Source organism: Alligator mississippiensis, chromosome 11, assembly GCF_030867095.1.
Source record: "Alligator mississippiensis isolate rAllMis1 chromosome 11, rAllMis1, whole genome shotgun sequence".
NCBI lineage: Eukaryota > Metazoa > Chordata > Crocodylia > Alligatoridae > Alligator > Alligator mississippiensis.
This window is the reverse complement of record NC_081834.1, coordinates 22,445,718-22,466,461: the sequence shown is the minus strand read 5'-3', so window position 1 is coordinate 22,466,461 and position 20,744 is coordinate 22,445,718. Positions and strand designations below refer to the sequence as shown.

At 40.0% G+C, this 20,744-nt stretch overlaps 1 protein-coding gene across 2 annotated transcripts in view; it reads right to left on the bottom strand.

The window, feature by feature from the left end:
• The window catches only part of SCG3 (secretogranin III), a 43,661-nt gene that overhangs the window by 12,248 nt on the left and 10,669 nt on the right, over positions 1-20,744 (bottom strand). For both annotated transcript variants that reach the window (XM_006261063.4, XM_014605959.3), the window contains 3 exons: positions 18,576-18,692; positions 1,784-1,867; positions 829-957 (listed from right to left, as the gene is read on the bottom strand). In XM_006261063.4, the coding sequence (XP_006261125.1) occupies positions 829-957; positions 1,784-1,867; positions 18,576-18,692 (330 nt within the window). The remainder of the gene's footprint in view (positions 1-828; positions 958-1,783; positions 1,868-18,575; positions 18,693-20,744) is intronic.

The window sequence follows — 20,744 nt, the reverse complement described above, 5'->3', positions numbered from 1 at the left end:
ACAACAGTATATATACTGCAAACATGTTAAGGAGGTCTGTTCTGCCCTGAATATGAACATGTGCCTCATTTAGATTATGCAGAGCTAGGCGCATGTACCAAAGGGCTGGTAAAGTTCTTTCCCAAACACTGGAGTAATTTAAGAACACTAATCACCCTTCCAGGGAAAATACAATTCTGTTTATAGGATTGGTGGCAGGGAATTCAGACAGCTGGATTTCAGTCAAAACTCTACATTAGAATTCTTATTACTCAGCATCAGCTGACCTGAAATGCATGAATTGTCCCAAAGAATTCAGGGGACAAAGAATATACATAAAGCAAGAGCTTAATGGTGCAGAGGAGAGCATTTGAATCTGCTGCTGAATTAAATAAAAGCGAATACATTCATTTGGATTTGAGACGTGTGAAAATATGCCTCCCAGAAATGGTAGGTGTTTTTGGGACCAGCAGGTCATGGATGTATGAACTAAACTGTATTTTCAGCTGCTGGTTTAAAATTTTCCATCAAAATTATTTGATTGGTTTTTGATTAAATAACATTTTTCCTGAAGGATATCACTATCCATAGAAGATTCTTATTAATAATCACTCTTCTCCCAATATCAAAAAGCTCTGTCAGGTCACTAGGTATGAGTTTAAGCTAGACAAATCAGAGCCATCTTAACTATATAACCAATGGGCTTGTTCCTTTACAAAATGGGTCCAGTCGCCATATTGCATCTGTGACACTGCTATAGAAACAGGTCACTACCCTACCAAAAGGGGGGAAAAAACAACAAATCATTTAGATCACAGTTTAACAGCAAAACCCATAATAATCATGTACCTTTTGGCTGGTTAGTGTTTCCTGCTGTATTTTGCTCTTCAATTTTTGTGGAATCCTTCAAAGTCTCATATTCTTTTTCCATTTTAGCTGCTTCTTCCTTTGTGCTGTCAGTCTCTTCATTACTCTTGTCTAAAAGGCATTGCAAACATAGCCATCCCTTATTTTTGCACTGTAATTGCCAATATTTGTAAATCACATTAGGATGTTCTTTGGGTAGGTTAATGATTTTGACTGATGATACAGGAAGAAATTAATAGCTTGAGTAGGATGTGTTTCTAAATGTCATCTCCGGCCTGGATCGCTGAAAATGCTTGCATCATCTCTTACAAAAGATAATCCAAGTCAGTCAATTAAAATATAATGTACACATCCTTTCAGGTCTGCTTTCAATGGCTGAAGGAAAATGATAGGTGTTTGGCCATTGGTTTCAATGAGCATCGGATCAGGTCCTAAAATTCACAGACCAATGACTATCTATTTTGGTCTTATTCTGCACTAAGCACAAAGAAATCAACCTCATAATAGCAGAGAGCCAGGTACTATAAAGTGCTTCAACTGTCGTTACACATGGCATGAGCCATCTGCACTTTATACAGTCTGTTCCAGATCCCCTCCAGATTCAAGTTAACTTACAGTCTCCCAGCATCCCAAGATGCTTTGCACATCCCTCACAACCCCTCCCCTCACAGAATGGGTGGGCTAGCTTTGGCCCAAGCTGTCTGCTCCAGCTGAGCAGGGAGGTATGCTGTAGCACCCCCCAGGTTTTGGTTTGAGCCACTGCAGGCATGTGGCTGCATTTTTTGAATCAGAAGTGAATGTCTGTTCACTTGTTTATTGGTTTAATCTACACAGCTTAGACTAACTTGTGAAGTTTTAATCAATTCAGCCTTGGGCTTTTTGACTGTCTGTACTTAGCCCTAGGGACTACAAGGGGAGAGAGTAATAGGTTAAGTACCTGCTAGCAGCTTGTTTTTGGTATCAATAGAAGGTTTCTCAAGCTTATTCTTTGTCTGCAGAGCAATCATTTCATCCAAGTTTTCTGGAAAACAAAACAATTCCCAGTTATTCTCCAAAAGAAAATGAGAGTACCCACATTATACAGTCAGGCAAGACTGTTGCCTGTTGAGAAGAAAATTATTAAGGAAGGAGTTAAAAATCCTTGTTTCTGAAAAAAAAATGTAAAGGCAAATGATTACCAAGTGATAGAATGGATACATGATTAACTTTAAATAGAAAATCTTGAATATCTTCAAGTAAAAAGAAAGTATGATACTACATGATACCAAATGAGGCCAATATACATAAAAGACAGGGAGAGGAGCAAGATTTATTCAAAACTGAGCTTAATTTAAAACAAGAATCTTTTTCAATTTTGATTCAATGAATGAAGTCACACTGCATCAGGCAGCTTCTTCTGCTGAAAACAATGGATGTATGTAATTAAAGATATATCTAATTCAAATGCTGCTTTTCCTGGAAGGAGAATATTCTGTAGCAAATGCTTTTATAGCGTTATTGGCTAATTAAGTCCAGTTAAAAAGGTTTTATGCAGCATTTAAAGAATAGATTTTTTTTAAAAGAAAAGGTTGACAGAAACAAATTAAATAGATAATGGTGGCACCTCTTGGGAACTGAATAACAATTCTTTCTATTACCTGAAAATCTTTTGGGCTGAACTCTTGCCTCATGGAAAAGTCAAAGCAGAATTTCTTCAGCATGCACATTTTCTATGTAAGCAAGACACGCTAGTCAAGAAAAACAGCCCTTTTTCTGATACTGCACTCACTGGCACAGCTACAAACAGATGATAATGTAACCATCTATATTCTCATCTACATTGTGGAATTTGTGCAGACTTTGCCTGTTCTTTTGCTGTGCTTTTAGAAATATAATTAAACATAAATCCCAAATTCTGCATTTATAAATGTCTACTGTTAGATTTTTTAGTGGTCGTTTGATTCCGAGATGTTCATCTTTCCTGCGTGGAAACAGACAAACCATTCAGTACCAGGAATGGTGGCTGAGGGCTGAAAGGAGTTTTATTGGACCAGTAAAAGCCTTAAATATTTTCCATCATGTTTTACTTATGAGGTAGTGAGAAAGACAAAGCTGATCATTTTACCCATCAGCTAAAAGCATCTTTTTCCAAGGGATAGATCTCTAGAGCTGCAACTAAAAGGTTAGAATTTAAACAATCATATTTCACAGCAAATTACCAACAGCACTTCTGCCCTTCATCTGATGAAAAATAACATAATCCTGTGTGATGGACAGAGCCATTTATATTTTCATTGACATAAAATAAAAAACGAAAGCAGCTTTTCTATGGTGGATTTTGGATGTTTGCTGATAAAAAAAAAGGTTTGTCTCATTGTAAACCTATTACATTAAATTATAATTAATACAATTTCCAATTTCCTTTGTAAATATATTTTCATTTATACCTCTCTCTAATATGATACTGTTACCTTGCCACCTGCCCTCCACTAAGCAGGGTTGGGTTTGGTGAGTTGCTGGATCAGAAACACACAGAGGGGAAAAAAAGAAACAACCTGATGTTGTTAGAAGTGGTATTGATTGATGCCTCAGTAATCACCTGACCCAGAGCTCACTGAGGTCAGTGCAGAGACTCCTTTTACGTCAATAGGCTATGAGTCAAGTGCTGTTTTCCACTCTTGAGTCTGCACTGCACCAGGACTTCAGTTTGGGTGCAGGGACTGCTGTGCTATAGGCATTAGGATCTTTTAGATAAGATGCAAATGTGAGATTTTTAGCTTGTATTCCTCAAAAACAGCCTAGACATTTAAAAAAAAAATAAAAATGGAAGGATATTTACCTTGTTTCTTTTCATAAAATCTAACCATGTAAATATAATCTCTTTCAATTCCCTGGCAGTAAGTGGGATAATGTATTCTCCCTTATTTCCTGAATTATGATGTTGTGAAGCATTCTGACCCCTTAAGAGCTTTGTTAGATTAAGTCTTAAAAAGAACATGCTTAATTTTAAGCACAAGTTCTACTGAAATAAAAAGAATTATTCAAATATTTAAAATCAGGCATGTGCTTAAGCGTATTGATTGATTAGGGCCTCCAGTGCCTTCTGTACTCACTTTCTGAAGTGGCTGCATTTCAGAGGCAGATGAAATTATATTCCTTGTACTATGGAAAGACCAAGAATCTTCCTTGGTTAAAGTTAAAACTAGGCTCCATTAAGAGGCTGGTTTTCAACCTTTGTATAAATCTTTTGATAAAAATGATTGTTTCCAAATCTGAATGGCTTGGAAACACAACAAAGAAAAACTAAAAGTACAACTTCTTCTTGAAACACTGACAGAGTATAGAACTTTTAATCTGCAAATCACCTAAGTGATTTAGGAGCACAGGCCCTGCTGAAAGTACTCCTAAGTCGCTGAGGTGCTCCTGAAAACCCCATACTAAAATATAATTTTTTTCGTGTGCTAATGCAATATAACTTTAATTCATATATATCTTATGAGTGGGACACAGTCTTATTAAACATGCTGGACATGGATAGTAGGGCTGTGCCAAAGGCCACCGTTCCATTTTGACTTGCGTTTTGACATTTTGACGGAACAGCGTTTCGTTTTAAATTTCATTTTGATTCGAAACTGCTGTTCCATTTCGTTTTGTTGAAACGGTTTCACGGTTTCAACCTGTTTTGATCTTTCGCTCATAGGCTATAATGGGGAAGCTCAAAATACCCTATAACTTTGTTGTTTCTGATTTGGATGAAACTTGCAAGAATGGTAGCTCATTCTGAGGGCATCATGTCTGCCACGTTTCAAGGAGATAAGTGCAGGGGTTTTGGAAAAAACTGCACCTCAAATTCTTGAAAGCAAAACTCATGTCACGTGTATGTGTTAAGCCACAGCAGGGCCAAAACTGTAGGGATGCTAGTCCCTGATAAGGCAATGAAGCCTGCCAAGTTTCAAGGAGATAGGTGCAGGGGTTTTGGGGAAACTGTACCTCAAGCTGCGGACAAGCAAAACTCATGACATGGGTGACACTGTGCGTGTTAAAGCGCAGCAGGGTGAAAGCTGCAGGCCTGCTAGCCCCTGCTGTGGCCATGAAGCCTGCCAGCTCTCAAGGGGATAGGTGCAGGGGGAGTCTGGGTTCTGGGGCCCTGCACCTCTGGCTGCTGACAGGCAAAACAATGCTGCTTTTATGCAGTTTTTCCATCCCTCCCCCCGAGCACTGGGACTGGAAGGGACCTCAGGAAAGGATGACAGTCACTGGCCAGCTACACAGTCAATAATGAGAGCACTCCTTCCCCCCACTTCTCTCCTCCCTCTCCTTACTTTAGTTTCTGTTTCCCTGCAGGCAAGCCCAGCTTGAGCTTCGAAACTCGAAACATTTTGAAAATTTCCATGTGTTTTGACTTGCCTTGTTTCGTTTTAAGGCTTTCAAAGCTCTCTGTTCCATTTCAATTTCGCTGTTTTGAGCTCAAAATGAGTCTAAACAGTGTCAAAATGAAACTGTTGTCAAAATTTCGCACAGCCCTAATAGATAGCAGCTGTCTGGCTTATTAGTGATATATGTACAATACACATATTTATTTACACATGATGTATAAAATAGCAGTGTTTCTCACTAATGAATCAGAGTTCCTCACTGAAGCCAAACAACAGGATATGATGAGGGATAAAAACTGATATGTAATCTGTGAAATCTCAGAAGTAAATGTTGACAATCGTGTATGCAAACCCTTTCAACAGGGAATGCTTGTTATAGGAAAAACCATAAAAAGCATAGTTAACTGTATGCACAATAATATAAAGATTTAGCAAGCTATTGCACTCTAGCTATGCAAACCCATTAATGTTCATGGGGATTGCACCGGCACACCTTTGCACACAGCAGCAATAAAGTTATGCTGAGAGGCCAGATTGTTTTTTTTATCTGATTTAGAACCTACTAATTGTCAGATTAAAACCCCCTAACAGCTGACACAATTTTTAAGCATGTTTGTACTAGCGCTTCCACTAGATGTGGCTGGGCCATGGTTGAACAATGTTTGCTTTGAGTTATACTAATGGAGTGAGTCATCTCTAGAGTTGAGACGCTTATGGCCAGTAGCTAAGCAACTGAATGTCCTATTTGGTGGGTTAACAAGATCTGATTATTTATCTGGTCTGGTTTCCTTAGCAACCTAACTTTGTCATGGGAAGAATTCATAAAGGTTAGGATCTTTTATCAGTCTGGCCACCTATTTGTAAGGGTAGTAATCAGAATAAGAAAATAAGAGCTAATGGAAGTGACCCATGCTGGTAAACAGGCCGTCTCACTGGCTGAAGGCTTTCAGAAGACCTTTACCTGTCTCAGTGGTGGTGTTGTCTTATGGTTAGATCCACATCTGAGACACTCTGACTGTTTCATCTTTCCCTAGTAACTTGCTCCTCGAGCTTGGGTGTCAGCCCCCCACTTTTCAAATTTGCCTCTGATTTGGGGTATGCGATTCAAGAAGTCAGTTCTTCAAAGATGTGAAGATTCAGCATTTCAGAAAATCAGGACCAAAATTTCTTGTGTTTGGACATCTAACACTGAGACATGTAAGATCAGAAGCATCTTTAAAAACACTAGCTTTATCTCTTCCCAGTTTCTCAGCTGCCTAAGTGCTAATAATACTAATCAAGTTTTGTGAAGTCCTTTAAATACTTGGGTAGAAGGTGTAGCATGAAAATAAATTACTAGTAATTAAATGGCTGCAGGCTTATTAGAAGGGCAGTGAGTGATTTGCCCATACTAATATTTAGCTAACTATATAAGGAAGTGCAAACCTGTAATCTTCTACATGTATACAGATATTTCATGCTGGTTTCTGGATTCTTGTATCACTTCCCGGAAAGATGTGTTTTCTTTGCATAATCAATGAGTGCCTAAGAGGCACTTCTGCATTCTCTCCTTGTTCACTTGTCAAGTTGGCTGAAGCCACTAATTTGTGTCACTAAATAGCACTTCTGCAAAAAGACTTGTTCAATCTTTTGTTTCCCATACAGGCTGAGTTTATTAAAACCAAAACAGTGCTGATTATAATGCTTGAAATCAATCATAGTTACAGCTACCAACACTGGTTTTGCATCCTACTGCATGCACCAACCTAAGAGCTTTGTTCTACTGATTCCCTGTACATTGATGTATATGTCAAAGGCACCCTAAAAAGTATAGCTCAGCCAAGCATAGCTCTTTCCTACTTCCTGCAAGTGATCCCAGAGATCTTGCATAGTCTTTTCATCTGTCACAAGAGTGTGATTCTGTTTAGCATTTGCTTGTGTATTGCCTTGTGTATATATGATTCACTGTCCTTTCCAGCATGGAATTTTAGACCTGCCTAATTCTTTGGGCCCAATTCTACTCTCAGTTACAAGCTCAAGAAACTGTTGACAGCAATAGATTTTCACCAATGGAGCTGAAAGCAAAGTTTGGCTCTTAGTCAGCTTCAGATATTTCTAAGCCTATGGTGGATTAAAAGAGGTTAGCTGAACATTGTGTACTGCTAATAACAGTAAAAACCTTTCAACATGGAAATAAGGCTCAGTCATAGAATGGAGCACACTAGCTTTGCTAACAGATGATTCATTCTAGCTCACAGCCAGGAGAAAGATTTCAACACTGATGCTCCTGGGCCTGTTGGTGTCATTTGATACTACTGACCATGGCACTCTGTTCTCCTGCCTAAGGTAGCAGCACCAAAATGGCTCACATCTTTGTTCAGGATACTCTCACACAGCTGTGAGAGGTGACTTCTCCTTTGCTCTGCAGCACTCACTTGTTGGGTGCCAATTCTGTCCCTGTCACCCAGTCAGTGGGGGCACTATCATCTCCTGCTGTCAATACAGACAGCAGCCTACATCTTCATTTCTACTACACAGCATGTTTTCCAACTACCTTGTTGACCATGATCAGCACCTTGATGTAGCTTGGCTGATGCTCTACCTGGTCGCTGACTAAATCCACAGCACTACAATTCTTCTAGACTCCCCAGTGCTGCCTGACCTTCAAATTGTTACAGCTATTTAGGATAAGGGCAAAAAAGAGGCTGTTTTGGTGTTGCTTTTATCTCACTGGCCAGAAGACCAACATTTTTGTGTGAAGGTATAACAATGGAGTGTCATGTCTTCGTGACTTCCAGGCTATTCACATATAGACACTCGTAGAATTGGCCACAAGTAGCAAGGAGAATGCCTGTCTTTTCCTGATGATAACCTCCTTTGACAGGTCCATTCTACAAGAGCTATGGAGCTGTCAATCTCAAGACAGATGCTTGTAAGAGCAGGAGACAGGACTTCCTAAAAAAAAACATATGCCAATACCTAAAATCTGTAAATTACATGGCCAGCAAAATTCAACCCACAGGCTGGTGAATGTGTGAGTCTTAATCCTTCTTACTGCTAAACATGTATCAGAAATACAGGAACCTAGGAACTGCTGTCCCTAAGCAATCAGTACAGTCGGTTTATGGCCTGAAGCCTGAAATTTTATATTCCTTAGAATTTTTTTACTTAGCTATATAAAGTTCCCATTTATGTTACAAATATTAGATCCTTTTCTCAATCCCACTAACTTTTTGGCCTCAATGATTTTCTATTGCAGCAAGTTTCACAAATTAATTATATGCAATATATATTAAGATGGAGATTAAGAGAAAAAACACAGGATGAGTAATGAGCTAGTTAAAAGGAAGATGGCAATGGGTAACCATTAAGGCTGTGTGAAGCTTTGGTTATGATTCAATTTGGAGGAGATTTGGCCCAATTCAGCAGCTGTATCTCTGAATCTGAATCGAATCAGAACACCCATTAATCTCTCCAAATTGAATTGGAAGCCTCTGATTCGATGATTCGGACATAGGCCCAGCTTTATATGTTTTTTTTTTTACATACCTCAAGGTACCAGGTGGCTTGTGAATGCTGAGATGGTGGGTGGATGGAGCATCCCTCAGGAGTGCTGGGAGGGGTGGGGGGTCCCCAGTACGCTTGCTGGCAGACCTGGAAGTGGACCAGAAGTACTTCCGATCCACTTCCAGGTCTGCCATGGAGCATGTGGGGGACCCTCTTCCCCTGCACCCTGGCTCGGTGACTGGTTCCTCCTTGGTCTGGGGGGGCACCCAGGGTCCCCCCACAGCCAATCACTGAGCCAGGGGGGTGTGTGGAGGGGTCCACCGCTGAGCATGAGGGAGGCACCCCCTGCGCTCCTGTGGGACTCTCCATCCACCCCAGCATTGCAGAATTCATGAGCCACACTTGGTACCTCAAGGTATGTAGAAAAAACATATAAAGCTGTGTCTATGGCCGAATCGCTGATTCTTTGAATTAGAATTGAATCTTCAGATTTGGATTCGGCTGAATCGAATTGGGACAGTGATATGAATCAGCGAATCGAATCACTGTCCCCTGAATTGGGCAGAATCCGAATTGAATATGGCCCACTTCGCACACCCCTAGTAACCATGTTGAAAGTGAAATTATTGGGCTGCAAGGAAGTTACAAGCGCAGTTTCTTAAGGATTGATTTTAGGACCGATTTAATGTCATGCTTGCAGTAAAAACTGTGGCACAAAGTGTGCTAATGGTGATAGTTTCTGAGGGCTTTGAGAAGTATTGTCTCTATAGGGGAGTTCATGAAATCATACAAGAGTTACTGCATGAGTTTGAGGACTCAGATAATAGACATGATAACATTCAGTAACACAGAGTGCATGCATTTGGGAACTAATATCAAAAGCTTATGTTGTTAACTGAAACTCATTTCCAGTTAGAAATGACTGAAGAAGGACCAAGGTTTATTAGTTTATCAAAAGAAGCCACCAAGAAAAATGTGATCCTAATATGTGTCGGTCAAGGCAGTCTTTGGGAAGTATATTGCCATTGTCTGAAACAATGCTGCGACTTCATCTGAAATACTATATCATCCTGGTCACCCATGTTCAAGAACAATCAATTCAAACTGGAACAGGCGCGCAAAAGACTTGTTAGGATGATCTGTGCAAAACTGCAAGACCTTGGCTTGCTTAGCCTAGCAAAGTGAAGGCTAGAGAGATGACTTTTCTCTAAAAATACATCAAGAGAATAAACGCCTGAGCAAGAGATGAGCTATTTAAGCTAATGGGTATTGATGGTAAAAAAAGAAGTGGGTATAAATTGGCTGCAAATTTCAGCTGGAATTTACAGGTAGGTTTCCATTCAGCAAAACAGTGAGGTTCTGTAAATAGCCTTCTAATTAGTGTAGTGAGGACAAAAGTCTAGCTGCTTCTAAAATAATTGGTTTCTGACAGGGATTATGTGGTGGTGCCTGCTCCAGAGGGCTGGACTTGATGACTGAGTTCTATCTTCCTATAGTTCCCATGTCCACCTCAATGTCTCTAGTTTTAAACTGTATTGAACTAATCTGTCAAAATATGCACATAAATCATGTAAGCTACTGGCTAAAGCCCATAAATAAAATATTAAGGCACATCACTAAACAAGTACTGAGAATCTCAAGCAAAGTAAAACAAAAAAAAAGTCTACTTAGTCCTTAAACTCTGTGAGTTGGTTATGGCTCTTCTGTGTATTCTTCCCTACCTACTCCCCAGCAGGGTAGTGTGTGTGTGCAGGTGCAGCATTCTCCTGTAGGAGCTTCCTGGTGGTGTTACAGCTGAGTGCTTCCACCCACAGTGGATGTTATTTTATCACACCCCAAGGTTTGGTGGCATCAGTGGAGGAGGGAGGCAACAGGTGCAAGCAGATCTGGCAGGTCTCAGCTGCAGCCTCACACCTTGTTGCCTTAGGAATTGGAAGGAGAGGATGCTTTCAGAGGTACAGCACAATTAAAGCTTTGATCTGTGGAGGGAGAGGATGTGGCCAGGTTCCTGTTTCTCCTTTTGCTCAAAATAAGGCTAACCCCTCCTAAGTAGCTAGATGCTGCTCCTCCCAGAGTATTTTAAAACCATCTCTGGGGTTTGCCAGATGGAAAACCTTGCCAGGGCAGTGCGATGTGATTTTTCCTCCTTTCCCTACCCTGCTCCCTCCCAGGTACTGTTCAGGATACTTGTGCACCATATTAATTAACATTTTGATAACATGTATCTTGCAAAGTACACTGAACATGGCAGCAGCCATCCAAACTCTCCCAGCTCAGGGCAGCGAACAAATTTCATTTTCAAACTTTAGGTAAGTGGCATCATCCTCATCCCCTCTAACACCCTAGTTCTGAACCAACAATTACAGCCTCAACATTCAACTATGAATAAGTAGACTCATAAGGAAAGCTTTTATACTGAGCTATTAGATACAACTGAATGGCTAAAATTACCTTTCCTCATAAACAAAGAAAAGCCAGATGATAGGATGCTACAGATGACAGGCTGCAAACCCTGGGCTTTCAGGAATTGGAAAACCAAATTTTTGTGTTGGAAGAAAATGAATGAGGAGGTCTGAAATGTCTAAAAACAGATCCAGTAGGGAGAGCAGAAAGGAGACAACAATGGAAAATGAAAGGAACTAGGGCAACTACAAATTCAATAGGAGGGCTCTCTAAAACAAAGGAATGCAGTATGCTCCTTTTAGTTGAGACTTCACCTGAGATTTGGGGAGATGCAGGAGTTGGGAGAGGAAGGAGTGGTGGGAGAGATGATATTGCAACTATACATCTTTCCCCAGTAATTTAGCTGATGCATTCCAGCCCTTATGAATATGCTATGATCTCTCACAGCCTGGACTCTCGCATGCTACTCAGATCTCACTTTCTATCCCAAATGCCCATATACATCCATTATATGTGGCAAATCTCTTTTTTAAATGTAATCACTATATTTAGGCTGGCAGCAAAGGGCTTTATTTTTCTGTGACTGCCACTGTCTTTCTTTTGAATCAGATCTAATCAACTCTGAATTGGTGGCATGAGTTAAAGACTAGTGAATGTGATGGGAAGAGCTCATGTAACTTAAGCACTGACGGGGGCAAAAGTGTGAGGTTGTAGGAAAATAAATAACTGGCTGGAGGGTGTAACAAGGTGCAAGAGAATGGTTTTCTCAAGGGTGCCTGCCTTATTTCAAACTTTCTTATGCCTTGCTGCCACATCCCTCCTGTCTGCACAGAACTTGCACTCACCTACCAAAACACATCTTACTCTACCCCTTATATCTCCTCTATATTTGGTCCATCATGTCTTCAGTGCTCCTAATTTCCACTGGCCTGAGGCACTGGTATTGTGAGAGCCTTTCAAACCTAGATCCTCCTCAGAAAGTGAAGTGTATCAATGCCACACTGGTTCCTGTAAAAAGGTGAGTGGTAAAGGTGTATAAAGCCATCTGAAATTAAATAACTACCACTAGTAGCAGTGTGCATCAGTTGACAGGTAAAATATTATGTAACAAGTGAAATCATCAAAAGGAAATGTAAACAGGAAAAATGATTAAAGATTTTAATGTATATGAATCAAGTCTGTAGCAGCAGGGAAAAGTTCTTAGAAAAAAAAAATCACATAAAAGATAGAAGCACAGTACATTAATGGCCTTCTGCACTCATTCTTTTTAGCACCCTTCAGTTCCCAAAAAGGTATCCAAGAGCAAGCAAAAGCTCCATATGGCATTGCCATCTCCTGAAGCCACTAGCATGGGCTGAATGATGCTTTCACTTGCTCTTCCTAGATCAAGAAGCTTGTATCCGGGGAGATTCACTTGGCAAGTGAGAAGCCATAATTAATAGCAAAGAGCATCATGCTGACTTGTCTGTACAATAGTTTGGTCTCTGCATTTGGGCCAATCCTTCTTCCATTGCAGTCGATGGAAATATTGCTATTGATTCAATGGGAAAAAATTTGGGCCCAATGCCTAACATGGCTGTCTTATGAGCTCTGCATGGGCTATACATTGCTCAGCCATGTCTACTGGGCCTTGGCCTGCATTTGGGCAATGTAGAGCTGTTCTCCACTAAAAGTGAGCTAGGGGGGATATTATGCTCCCAGCAGGAGTGCCAGGTACAAACACCTACCACAACACACCTAAGAATTTGGGAAGTTGCTGAGACTAGCACAGAGAAATCTGTGGGCACTTCCCCCAGGGGCTGTGGGCTTGGCAGCTCCACACCCCTTCATCTGAGAGGAAGTTTGAAGGTGAAACTCAAAGAAACTTCCCTTTACCCATGATTTTCTGCAGGGAATGCAGTTGGGCTCAAAGGTGGCATTACAGTGAAACTGTAGTACAAGTAATAGTTGCAGGGAAGGCCAAATTAATTAAAAAACTTTTGGGTGTGTTCCTCCAGATAGTGGCTTGTAGGAAAGGTACATGCCTCCCTACAAGCCACCTACCCACTGCTGGCATATCACTTTGTTTAGAAGCCTTCTCTGAAGTGCCCATGTGACAAGGGGAAGAAGAGATGCATGGAGACATCTGTTCATGTCCAGTTCCAACCAATCTCCTACTCAGCTGTGGAAGAGCTAGAGAATTGGATAGTGATTCAGACTCAAAAGAAGGAGGTATGAGAGGTGGCTCTGGCTCACAGTCAAAAGAAGGAGGTGGCTCTGACTCAAATGCTCTACATAGTGAAGACATGGGTTTGTCTTTATTATCTCTCCCTGGCCAACTACTGAAGGAATCTTTGCATGCAAACTGGTCTGGGCCAAGCATGTTACAGTTCTATATGGATCACTGCTAAATTGCCATGACATGCTACTTGCTTAACTCAGAGCAGTTTCAGAGGTGAATTCACCAGAGACTGCTAATCCAGAAAACATTCAAATAGATTTTCCTTCTCACTGCATGGCTTTCATCTCTTCTCCTTGTCACATTTCTATTTTCCCTCTTTGAGGCTTGAGTAACTCTGCAGCATGCTGATGACAGAGCATTTGTTCAAAGCCAGTCTGCCACCCAGGCCCCAGCCAAATATATGGAATGATAGAAGAGGCAACCTGCCCAAACATGAGACCTTGTTTTCTTATTCTCCTCTCTCCTTCTAATTTTTCCTTTGTCTTTTATCAGTCTCTACCTTACACACCTTGACATTTCCCATTCTCTGGACCGGGACCACAGAGCATAACTTGCCCCATTCAGGATTTTGTGGCTTAGAGTAATAGGGTCCCTGACTTTTTTCCATCAGCCAAGTCAACTCCTTTGGTCATGTCCAATGCACAACAAACTGTTGGTGCAGAAGGGCAACAGGTGACTATGGGGTGGAAGGAAATGTTTCATGTAGCTCTCTGTTCCCATCATCCATCATTTTGGTGCTATCCTCCCCACCATATTGTACATAAAAGGAGATAACTAGGGTTTTAATTTGTACACGAAGAAGCAGTGATCCACCCAGATCATCACTGGCAATGAAACACAAAACCTCCAGCATCAAATTGTGAACCACTGTCTCTTGAGCTAGAGGAGTAACTCCATTATTGGTTGCAGTAGTATGCTCTTATTTGCTGTACAGTAGCCACTAGGAGGGAATATGATATATGAAAACAGCACAACACTTAACCTACACATTTGGGCACACAGGTTAATTCATCCTCCAGAGCAGGACAGAGAGGATATTCTTGCTATTGTCCTATCCCAACTAATGCTATGTCAGCAGGTAAAATGTAACTCATACTGCAAAGAGTGCAAGTTAAGCACTTAGCACCACCAGGAAGTCCTATATGTCCTGGTGCCTTTTAGGAACGTGTCCATTTGCTCTTAAAACACTGTCTGTGTTACATATCACCAAGATGCAATATTAATTCAAATATTTTCCAGCATAATATAAAGGTTCTAATTATTTGAGGCATTTTATTTGCAGTGTGGTAAATCATTATAATTCATAAACAACTAGGTGTTTGAGAACCACTCTATTTCTGGCTCCCAAGTGGATTCTTCACTTGGTATTTATTAAAACTCTGATTTTTGTACACTAAATACAAATAGAATTTAATTGGGGAGACAGTGGGATGCTAAAGAAATCCTTACTCAGCCAACCAAAAAGAAAGGAAGTCCCAGCCTCACAGCCAACTCCAATACCTCTGTGTCAGCTTTGGACCCAGAAGATCGATACAACCCTTTAAAACACAACAGGTCTCCTATATGAAAATACCCTTTCTCCTTACAGTTAGCTGGAGTGATAATCAGGGGAAAACCCCACATACTGTACACTGGAGAGGAGACTGGCTCAGCAGACAACTAAACTCCTCTCTTCTATAGTTCAGCCCAAATGTTCCTATATATTTAGCCTGTCATTATACAGAGATGCATCACACAGGAGACAACAGGCTGCCAAAGAGAAAGAGAAACTCCATCATAGGTCTATTCAATGGACAAGAAGAAGAAAGGAAATGTAAATGATGCTGTTCAAACACCTCTAGCAAAATGACTACACAGTTAATATGTACACACTCCAGTGTCTTCCTGATCCTCTGCTTAAGTTTGTGCCAATTTTATCCCTGACTTGAAAAGATAAGCATACACCCACCCCCACAGACACATTCCACAGCTCACGGGATTTGGGCTTTTAATCTCCACAGAACATCCACAATTTGCTAGCTGTTAACTAGAATACTTACGTTCAAAGCAGGAACATCATCAACAACGTGTCTGATTCAGCGCAAAATATCCCAGCTTCCCCAATTTGAAGGGCTCTTGCTACTTTTGTGCTGTTCAAAACTGGATGGATTCTATGACTGTGATTTTCAAAACAGAGCTTAGATATTTATCTGCTGTTCATTTTCATAGAAAACCATAGGTCCAAAAGCTAAAGACTACTCTTAAATTCCTCACAAGGTGTATTTGTACAGGGATGGGCAGTTATTTCCCTATTTTATTTGCTCATTAGCTGCTGAGGGATATCAAGTGTACAGAATAGCTGCTTGCCCTCTTGCAACCATGCACCCCTTTCTTCCCAAATTCTAGATCTGTCTACTTAGAAACTCTCTCCCCCAACCAATGAAAGTGGATCTCCTGCAAGGGCCAGAGATTACTACTAGAAACATGTGCACGCTTCCAGGAATTTTACTAAGCCCAGGCATCAAAGCCGTACATAGAACTGAATTGACTCCTTTCTCCTGATGCTGTTTATACTCATTTTTGGTTGTAGAAATTTCTGTTAAAACAACTTCCAATATTCACAGGGCAGGGGGAATCACCAAAAGGAAATACTAACGTTTCCTAGGAGTCTCTCTGGAAACATATTACAGAGCTTTCATTCTGCTCAAGAATTTCCCCCCAACATGTCAAAAGAGGGCATCAACAGTTAAAGAGCAGAGAATGATGGGAGATAGTTGGTATTCTGCCAACAGCAGTTGCCTAGTACGATGTGTTTTGGATGAATGCACATTTTACCTCAGTTTGTTCCAGGCTCTCTTTAATGCTTCCAGAACTGTGCTTTTTGAAACATGTACTGTACGTGCAGCGTGCCTTCCTGCTTTTATACATATACAGTTTCTTGCTACTTGGCTTCTATGCTATGGATTATATTTGTCACATTATGAGTCTTTCAATATATACTAATAGTTTTATGCATTTAACAATCAGTTTTGCTTTTCATTTTATGTATGTGTGTTTTCCCTGCACTGTGTTTTAGACAGATCCTGTGCATATAGGGCTAAACCTAATAACATCATTCACTGCAGCGGCAAGACATTTTCCCCTGGAGTAGGATACAGTGATGATGAAATAATGCTGTGGTTTCAAATCCCAAACCAGCTGTTACTAGTATATGCATTCAAATTCACTGCCTCTATGTCCATGTCAGAGGCACAAAAGCTTGTGACTGATTTAATAAATGATTTATTATTTTGAATGTATAATTCAGGGATACAGCTTCCACATGGCTTCAACCAGAAAGCAGACACATAGAATATATGCAGCTTAATGCTCTAATAACACAGGGCAAAACTAGTTCCATGTGCCCAAATACTCTAAGTATTTTCCTCTTGTGCCAAGCAACAAGGGAATTTCACGCTGTTTGCTAATGTTGGCTCTTTTAAAAAAATAAAGGCAATTTTCTTTTTTCTGGCTTTGTATATATACATACACCTACACACACAGAGATATACATATATGCATTTATATATAAAAATAAAAGCATTTGTAACATTTAGAATAACAATGAATAAGCTACCTTGTTTACTGATACTATAGTGAGCTGATATACTCATGTTTTCTATCCGTGAACTCTTGAGACTATTAGCTCAATATATGGAGGTCAAATTTAAAGTCATTTCACAACAGTAAATCTAAAAAAAGATTACCACAGAAGCAACTTGAGACCTATGAAAGAGCCTTTTCCACTACAGTAAGTTGCTTTGATGGAATACAAAAATCAAGTCTAAAAATCTCTCTCCTATAAATCACAGGTTTGCAAAGCATAATCTGGCTACATCATCAGTTGCAAGATGTATTTTAAATCCTAGCCAAATCAAAAGCAAAAATTCTTCACCTAATTCCTGTTCTCTCTGCACTGTGTCATCATGGCAATTTGTTTCCAGGGCTGAAGTATTTATTTACCCAAAGTAAAGCCAATTTGAACAAACGTCCAAAATATTAATAGACTAAATGCATCCCAAGTGTAATTTCACTGACTTCATGGTTGTTCCATCAGGAGCTATATTTAGCCCATCATATTTTGTCATGACACTGTTTAGAAAAGCAATTCCTGCTCTACCCGTAATATATCTACTTGGGAGAACAATAGAGAAACCTGAGGCTTATAATCAATCACTATATGTAGCACTTTTCACACATGCAAAGAGACAGTGTACTAACAGACAAAGTAACAAACCAAGTTGTCCAAAAACATGACTCTCATAAAAACCAACAGAATGGAGGGCCAGGCTTTTCCAAGGATATAAATTAGAGTGCAAAGTAACTGTTTTGTATTTACATTGTGAGTTATGGAACCTTCTGGAGCCAGGGTATGAATAATCAAATCATGCATTCACAGTAGGATCAATTTATCAGGTCTCTACAGCTGCCCATATCATATACAGCTGTGGACTCTATGAAAGGTCATTACCAGTTCTGGCACCATAAAACTGTTGGCTTAGAAAGGTTATTGAAAGGTTTGCATTCTGTGAATTGGCTTATAGGTATAGATATATACATTATAAGGGTTCAAGATGGGCAGCAGGGGTTAATTAATTTCTAAAGAGCTTAGATTTCTCAGTCATACAATTTCTCTGGCCCTGGAAGCAGACAGGTTGTCTAACACAACAAGGCCATGGATGAACACACAGCCTGGGAAAGAGGAAGATATGTACCACAGTGCTCCATAACACGAAATAAAGTGACACCAGGAACAAAGCCCGAGAGTGCCTCTGAGGCAAGACCTAATGCCACCATGCAACAATCTCTACAGATTCTGGTAGTCTTACTTGATCGATATTAGGCCACCTCTGTTACAGGTGTTTGTAAATGGCAGATTAATCATGCTGATATGTGGGAAAATGCATGGGGCTGATCCATCAGTGTATTACTGGAGTAAATCACTGGTGTTATTCTGTTTTAAGGCCATTGAAATAACAGAACAATAAAATGGACTAAAGGAGTAGTGAATTATCCTCTAAATATACATCTGATAGGGAACTCTTCATTTCAAAAGACACAAATAATGAAACATTATGGAATTCCACATTATTAAAAAGAGCAATCATGAACTACTTTGTCATTTTGATTGATCAAACTCAAAACAGGATTGAAAAAAATCAAGCAAAACGACATTATAATTATCACTGTTAGTAGATGAAGAACATAGGATGAATAACATTATCATATAAAGTATGTGCTCTCACCAAGGTAGGAAACACCTTCTTCTGGTGTGATTGTTCCATACTTAACCATCATCTTCACAAAATCAATCAGTGTCTTCATGATAGTTATCAGGGTTTCTTTTTCTTTTGCCTCTGTCTCTGCATCAAGGTACAAAACAAATTACATTCATAACTCTTGAGAGATTGTGTCCCATAAACCCTTTGTGTTAAACTCATGTATAAAGTCACAGACTGGTTGTTGGTGGCTTAGTGGAGATGGAAGCTGTTGGTTGTTCCCCTGAGAATGGTACTTTCAAAGGTGCTGTGCTCCTTCACTTTCAGAACCTTTCTATTTGGGTAGGCATTCACCAAAAAAAACCAGGATGAGATGTTGTTTAGCAGGTCTCTCTCTCTTGATATTCTACTTCCCCTTTAAACCATTTGGGACCTTTTGTCACTCTCTTGTTTTTAAGTTATTCTGTTTTTATTACTGTAAGCTGACCCAAGTCTTTGTTGGGAAAAGCACTATTTAAATCAAATAATAATAAATAGATATTGTGGACATAAGTATTCAGGGAATGTATTCAGGCCTATCTGCTGCTGGCTTTACAAACCGTTGAGCCACATAGCTTAGAGGTCTTTCTGAAGAGATACTCACACTTAAAAGATGTCATTATCTCTATATCTTAGCCTTATTCCCTCTTAAGGCCCCAATCTGTTTTTTAATTTAGGTAAGGCTGCATTGTTTTTGTAGCAACGGTGGTCCAGGATATATGAGAAGCAATGTTTTTTTAGTGATATCTTTTATTGGACCAACTGTACCGTATAGTTGGGAGAGATGTTAGACAATGTTTCAGGCACAAAGTACCTGATATGATCAAAACACCCTTACTTTTAACTGAGGGCTCAACAGACACACCTCCCCAACACTCAACTTGGAAGGATGAGGTACTCTTGACAGGAGACGCAATGGACTCTGCAGCACAGATTAAGCCCCTGGTTGGGACTGACATGGTAATAATATTTGGCATTTAGAACAGCCTTTTTTTTTATTAAGATATTTAGGTACCTAACTTCCATTGATTTCATCAGGATTTGGATGCCCAAACACCTTAAAAATCTGAGCCTAAACTGTTATTTAAAACTTTTTATCAGGATCTCAAAACACTTTACAAAGTAGGGCAAGAATAATTTCCTCCATTTATGCATGAGGAATTTATACCCTATACCCAGTGCTCTGTAGCATGTCCCTGCTCATTCACCTGTGCCAAATGAGGCAGTGAAGCTGCTCAGGGGAAGCTTTCCCTGCTGCAGCTTGTAAGATCTTGGTCTCTGGAGTGCTTGTGAGTGGTAGCAGGGAAAGCCTCCAGTGGCAGTCCCACAGCCTCATTTCCAGGTTTAGCGTGTATCAGTGGCAGGGGCAGCAAGTGGGATGTTCTTCAGAATAAAGTCCCTAGGAGCATAGGACCATGGTTTAGACAAAGTAATGAAGTGACTTCCCAATGGTCCAACAGCAGACCAGTGGCAGAGCTGGGAATAGAGACCAGGATTCCTAACCTCCAGATTACTGTAGTTCCCTCTCCTCTGACCTCTGTCTTCTTATTTGTCATTAAAGCATCTGTTGCATTCCTGCCTGCACTGGCAAGATAGCTCAGATACCTGGCTGGGCATCAATTCTCTGGCCTCCTTGACCTTGCATGGTAGGACCCTAAACAGTCAGCCTGGAAAAGAGTGAGTTAAATGATTTTAACACTTCATAGTCTATTAATTTAGTTACATTTACTGGCATTGATCCACTCCTTCAAGATGGATCTTCAGGGATAATCATATTTGTACCCTGAGGGAACAGTCTAACACAAGAAATATGCAACACTTAGGCCCTTGAAATAGGAATAGTCACCTATGCATGGATGAATTTCAACATCAGTGAGTAGTTCTGACAATTGATAGCAGTTTAGATATACATATATTATCATTTATTGATATATCTACTATATGTTTTTGTCAAGCAGAGAGTAAAATCAATTGCCTGGATATTACTAAGAACTTGAGTCACTGGTCTTTACATCTACCTTACAATTTTTTTTTTTATTATTCTTTAAACCAAACAGATCAAAAGGAAGTCCAAAATCTAGGAGGTGTTGCACAGAATTTATGACATTACATGCAGTAGCGTCTAGATACTTTAACTGAAATGAAAACCTGTCATTA